This window comes from Benincasa hispida, chromosome 1 (assembly GCF_009727055.1).
Source record: "Benincasa hispida cultivar B227 chromosome 1, ASM972705v1, whole genome shotgun sequence".
Lineage (NCBI taxonomy): Eukaryota > Viridiplantae > Streptophyta > Magnoliopsida > Cucurbitales > Cucurbitaceae > Benincasa > Benincasa hispida.
Window position 1 is genome coordinate 69,752,489 of NC_052349.1, and position 6,314 is coordinate 69,758,802.

The 6,314-nt window shown below is 34.2% G+C and overlaps 1 protein-coding gene across 1 annotated transcript; it reads right to left on the reverse strand.

The window, feature by feature from the left end:
- Positions 1–3,870, reverse strand: LOC120089310 (receptor-like protein kinase). Its single transcript, XM_039046746.1, has 2 exons — positions 661–3,870; positions 1–548 (listed from the first exon to the last, which is right to left on the reverse strand). Exons 1-2 carry the CDS (start codon positions 3,635–3,637, stop codon positions 199–201), a joined length of 3,327 nt encoding a protein of 1,108 aa, XP_038902674.1. The 5' UTR covers positions 3,638–3,870; the 3' UTR covers positions 1–198.
- Positions 3,871–6,314: the final 2,444 nt, after the last annotated feature.

Below are 6,314 nucleotides of genomic sequence, written 5' to 3' on the forward strand. Positions count from 1 at the left end.
TTGTTCCTGAAGTAAAATCTTTCCTTCACTGAAATATACCTGGATAAAACAAGCTCTAACCACCGCTAAAAAATCTAATCCTCACAGCCAGAACATAACAATATCAAACAAATTATATTGACTAATATAATATTCTAATAATACATGATCAAATTTGAGCATCTATCAAAAATGTTGAGGTAGAAAGAAGAAGCAAGGTTAGTCACATTTCCTGTAATGACTCGTCTTTGAATCGATCAAGTGGTTGACAATATCTCTCATTGTAGGTCTCTTATTAGGCTCCTTTTCTGTGCATCTCAAAGCCACATGAAGCACCTGCTTCATCTGCTCTCTATGATCAAAATTAATAAGGTCTTCCACAAGCCTTGGATCAACAATTCTATCTATTTCATCTGTCTCGTTCCAAAACGACCGAATCCAAGCCATGATATTCCCGACCTCCATAAATGATGGATCTGATGGCTTCTTTCCCGTTACCAGCTCGAGTAAAACCACCCCATAACTGTATACATCTGAGGCTTTGCTCTTTGCTGCTGAAAACGCATTCTCTGTCACAAGCACATAACATATCATAACACAGTTCAATCCAGCCAAAGAAAAAAAAAGGAAAAAACACATGAGCATGCAGAGCTAATTTGCAATAAATGTGTAGAATGATACCTGGTGCAATGTAGCCAATTGTACCCGCAAAAGAAGATGAAGTTGCTGATTCAGAAGTTTGATCCAACAGCTTTGCAAGACCAAAATCGGCGATATGAGGCTCCATCTCCGAATCTAGAAGTATATTCTGTGGTTTGATGTCTCGGTGTATTATGGGAGGATCACAATCGTAATGGAGATACGCCAATCCATGAGCAATACCGATTGCTATGTCATAGCGAAGTTTCCATGTTAGAGTTGGAGCTGGATTCATCTCATGCAACACATCATAAAGGCTCCCATTTGGATAGTATCTGTAAAGCAATAGACCATGGTCTTTTCCTAACCAAAAGTCTTCCAAAGTGATCAAGTTTCGGTGCTTGATGTTGCCAACAGTTCTAATTTCTTTAACCATATTCTGATTTCCCCCTTTACGTCCTACAAATGTAAGCTTCTTTACTGCAAATGTTCTATTTGAATCCAGGGAGACCTTATAAACAACTCCATGTGCTCCTCTCCCAATGATGAAACGCTCATCTAGATTATCAGTGGCCTCCATTACCTTTTCAAGCAAGGAAGTTGTTCCTACTTCAGCAGCAGTTTCAATGTTTTTCTTGTTTCTTCTGCTATAAACAAACTTATAAACCAACCCAAGAAGCAGAAGAATAATAAACAGTGAGGATCCGAGAGCTACCATTGCAATCTGTACATTTCCAAGACGAGAGCTACCACGGGAGTTTGAATGAGCAGCACAAGGATTGATACTATTATTTCTATTGCAACTTAAGCCAGCTATTTCATCACAGATAATGCACAGCCCAGGGTTACCGAAGAACGATGAGGGATGAGAATTCAGTAACTTCATTAATGTTTGTGGCACAGGACCCGTGAAGAAATTATCTGAAATGTTAAGCTCAATTAATGTTGAACTTAGTTCGCCAAGAACAGTTAAACTTCCAGTCAAAATATTGTGAGATATATCCAACTCCTGTAGCATGACCAAACTCGCTAGCTCAGAAGGTAGTTGGCCAGTTAACCCATTGTTACTAAGATTCAGGGAATAAAACAAATTCTTCAAAGCTCCAATAGATGAAGGGATTTCACCTCCAAACAAATTGCCACCAAGATCTAGCAGTGAAAGGCTTTCAAATTCTGATAATACATTGGGGATGCCTCCCGTAAATCGATTCTCTTTTATTATCAATGTGGATATAACTTTCCAGCTGGCCAAACTATGAGGTACAGAACCATTCAATAAATTGAATCCTACGTCAAACTTATCAAGTTCGGTACAATTTGAGAGGGAAGATGGCAAAGGTCCTTCCAAGAAGTTGTGAGACAAACTCAAACTTTGAAGATTTACAAGATTTCCCAACCCATTAGGTATAAGGCCTTTAAGTTTGTTGCTGGAAAAATTAATGGACGTGAGATTGATGCAATTTCCCAAACTTGAGGGAATTGTTCCATTGATGTTATTTTCACTGGCATCCAGGAATCGAAGATTGTGATTTCTCATAAATTCCGGCAGAACCCCTGTTAGATTATTCTTTTTCAAAATCAATCTCTGAAGAGTCAAACAAGTTCCTATATCGGAAGGTACGTTTCCTTGAAATTGGTTCAAACCTAAGTTTAACACCCTTAATGTCTTTCCAGAGCATAAATTAGGTGGAATTTGACCAGTGAACTGGTTATTGGTGAACTCCACTTGCACTAAGCTACTGTTAAGTCCCAAACTTTGAGGTATGACACCAGAAAAATGGTTGTTGAACACAGAAATATTTTTGAGGTGCTTCAGTTCAGTTATTATCAAGGGCAGTTCCCCAGAAAGATTGTTGTCGTACACAAGAATATGTTGGAGACTTGCGATCTTCCAGATGCTAATTGGAATCTCACCAGTCAATCGGTTCGAAAACAATTGAAGGGTCTCTAAACCACTTAGCAAACCTAATTCACTAGGGATATGTCCCTTAAGTTGGTTGACGTACAGATTCAGTTCTTTCAAGGATTTGCAAGCCCCGAATTCGGTAGGTATATTACCAGATAGTTGATTTCTAGAGAGATCAAGAAGAGAAAGGTTACTTAGACGGCCAAAGGAGGAAGGAATATGACCTGTCAGACTTGAATTGACAATGATTAAGGTTGTTAGGCGACTACAGTTGCCTAGCCCAGCTGGTATGCCTCCTGTATAACCATTGAAAGATAAATCTATATATTTTAGACTCTTGCAACTGCTTGAACCCAAAGGAACCGGACCCTCAAGATTGTTGTGGCTTACACCCAGATTAACAAGATTATCAAGATTGTTAAGACTATTGGGCAATATTCCCACCAACTGGTTGTGATCCAAATAAAGATCCTGCAATTGGCTACAATTCCCTATGGAAGAAGGTATGATACCAGAAAACTCATTTCCATACAGATACAAATGAATTACTTGCCTCAAATTCCCCACATTTGAAGGGATAGAACCGTTGAGATTGTTTTCACTAAAATACACATACTGCAAATTAAGATTTTGAAATAACAAGTCGGGTATTGCACCAGTTAGAACATTGTCATGGAAATTCAAAAACGTCAAGTTCCTAAGGAGCGTTAATGACTGAGGAATTTCTCCATCAAATTGGTTCAGGGAGAGATCCAAGAACTCTAAATGGCTGCAGTTACCTATCCCATAAGGAATTTCACCATAGAAACCATTGGTGGTCAAATCAATGGTACGTAAGTGGGTCAAACGTGCAATTTCGGGTCCAAGCTGACCCGAAACCCCATAATAAGAGAGATTGAAGGTGATGACACGAAGGTTTTGATCACATTCAATCCCAGCCCAAGAACAGGGAGTGGAATCAGAAGCATTCCAAACAGGGAGAAAAGGGGTGTGGGTAGTCCAGCGGCTTTGAAGAGACAATAAAGCCAACCCATCTGAGCTTAAACCAAAAACGACGTAGATAGGGAAAGAGAAGCATACCAGGAGGAAGAAATGGCGGGAAAGAAGCTGCATAAGAACGAAACCCAGAAAGCTGCAGCAGAGGAAGTTGCAAAAACGGCAGAGTTGAGCAGAAGGAGAAAAAGAAAGCGATTAGAAGAAGATGGGGAAGAGAGAAATGAAGGTGGGTTGGAGTTGGATTGGGGAATCCGTGTAAACTGAAAGTAGTTTGAAATGGAAAAGAAAGAGAGTTGAATGACATTTGAAGATGGGGAGAAGGAGAGAGAAATTTGGTTTGGATATGACTGGCAACTTTGCAGATGCTTTAAATATTACTCGGTGGAAACGCGCAATTTCATGTCTTTTTCCGCTTTCAACTTCTACATAAAATATGTTTCTATTTGTTCATATAACCGACTATTAAAATGTCCTCCTATTAAAAGAATTATATATATAAATTGTTTGACCAAAATTTCTACTCTCAAGTTGATAAAGACGTTGGAAATTTCACATCCTTAGGTTTACAAATCTTAAGCAACAAAAGTCTCTCGTGGTAAAACACATTAGAGAATTTCTAACTCATAATAAAAAACCAATGAAAAGACAAATCTAAGAGATTACAACAAACAAACTCACAATCGAACACAAGATATTCGAGGCTTAGATCGGAAGATCAAATAAATTATCTTTCAAATTTAGAGATTTCTACCAAATTATGGAATATCATATCAGTTATATTTCCAACTTGAAATCTTTTAATGCTACGTTGAAAATGATAGCGAATTTTGACATAATTATTTTGTTATAATTCTTTATCTTCTTTCTAATAGTTGTGTGCCTTAGAAAATAGTACTCCCAAATTAAACTCAAAGTATTAGCTAACAGCTGAAAAAGTGGAGATCTGATAACTGAGTGAATCAATCCTAAGAGAAAAAAGTAAATTACTTTTTATTCTCATTAATTGGATCAAAGATTTGGGAGAATCGAAACTCTAACTTTGAAATTAATAGTACAAATATTATATCAATTAAACTATATTCATTTTGGTATATATTAATATAAATAAAGATAGGGATTGATTTTTGTTTTCTTTTTAAGTACACGAGTGGACATTTAAAAAAATAAAAAATTAAAATAACTACATTTGCGTATTGTGGATTTTTTTTTAAAAAATAATTAGAGGTCAAAATGAAATTAAAATATTATGACCACTTGTTCAATTTATTTATATGTTTTTTTTTAAAACCATAATTTCATCTATTTTGTTTCTAATCAAAGTTCCTTCTAAATAATAATTTCTTGTGACTTGATATTTATATACATATTTAGGATTCTATTCCATTCTACCAAGTTTCTTTGTTTCACATGTTTTTATTATGATTATTATTTAAATGTATACGTAGAAAGTCTTGAATTTCTTTTTCGGAAAGAAAGTCAAGAATTCAACGGTACATATATCGCGTGCCTTTGAAAAATATAAGAAAATTAAAATTGTAAGATAAAATCAAAAGTCTAATTTTGTCAATAATGTATTAGATGGTTGGATTTTGTAGTTGGAATTGTTTGAGGGTTCTTTTTTACTAAAATTGTTTGAGGGTTTAAATTATGGGACGGTTGAAATATAGCAATCAACCCCAATATAATAATATATATAGTATAATGTATTTTTTTTTAATATAAATATAGCAAAATGTAAATAATCTATCCGTGATAGGCCATATTGTTGGTAGTGTTTATCAATGATAGATCATATTAGGATAGATTTTGCTATATTTGCAAGCTTTTTAAAATATTGCTATACATTTGGTTATTATCTCTAAAAATGCTATCCATTTCAATTACCCTTATAACTTATATTTTGGGAGAAATTTAGTTATGTTTAAAAAGAGGTTAAAAAAAACATTTTTAGTCCTTATATTTTGGGAGAAATTTAATTATGTTTAAAAAGATAAAAACAATTTTAGTCCATACATTTTAATTGAGGACTCAACTATTAGGTGTACAAAAATTTCGTATATATAGTTTCAAATTCGTAACAATTTAGTTTTTAGTAATGATTTTAAATAGTAAAACTATTGGAAATATTTTCAAATGTAGCAAAATGTCAATGTACCAATGATACACACGGGTAGATTCTATCACCGATAGACAGTGATATTTTGCTATATTTATAAATAAGTTGACTCATTTTCCTATATTTGAAAAAAAAAATCTTTAATTTATGAATTTTAATTTCAAGTTTAATAACGACGTAGCCCATGAACTACCATGAACTATAATATGTAAAATCCAACTCCTATATTTTAATATATGTAAAACGTAGACTTTACGGTGCAAAATTTTGTTAAGATTTAATTAGGTTTTTTTTACATATATAGATCAATAAATTGTTAAAAGATCAAATACGTTTACAAAATAAATTGATACTCAACTTTAAAATTTTTACCATAGAGATAAAGGCTCAACTCGTTAGGTGGAAACAAAAATTCACATTAGCTAGAGAAGGAAAAGATTCATGATATATAGTGAAAGCAATTATCTTCATTAGTATGAGACCTTTTATCGAGAGTGTATATAAAGTTTCACATTGGATAGGAAATAATACGAAGTGGTTATGCGTATATAAGTAAGGACAATTATCTTCATTGATATGAAACCTTTTTGGTAGTTCTAAATGTAAAGTCACGAGGATTTATGTCCAAAGTAGACAATGTCATACTATTTTACCATTGTGGAGATAACTAAGCTTTCA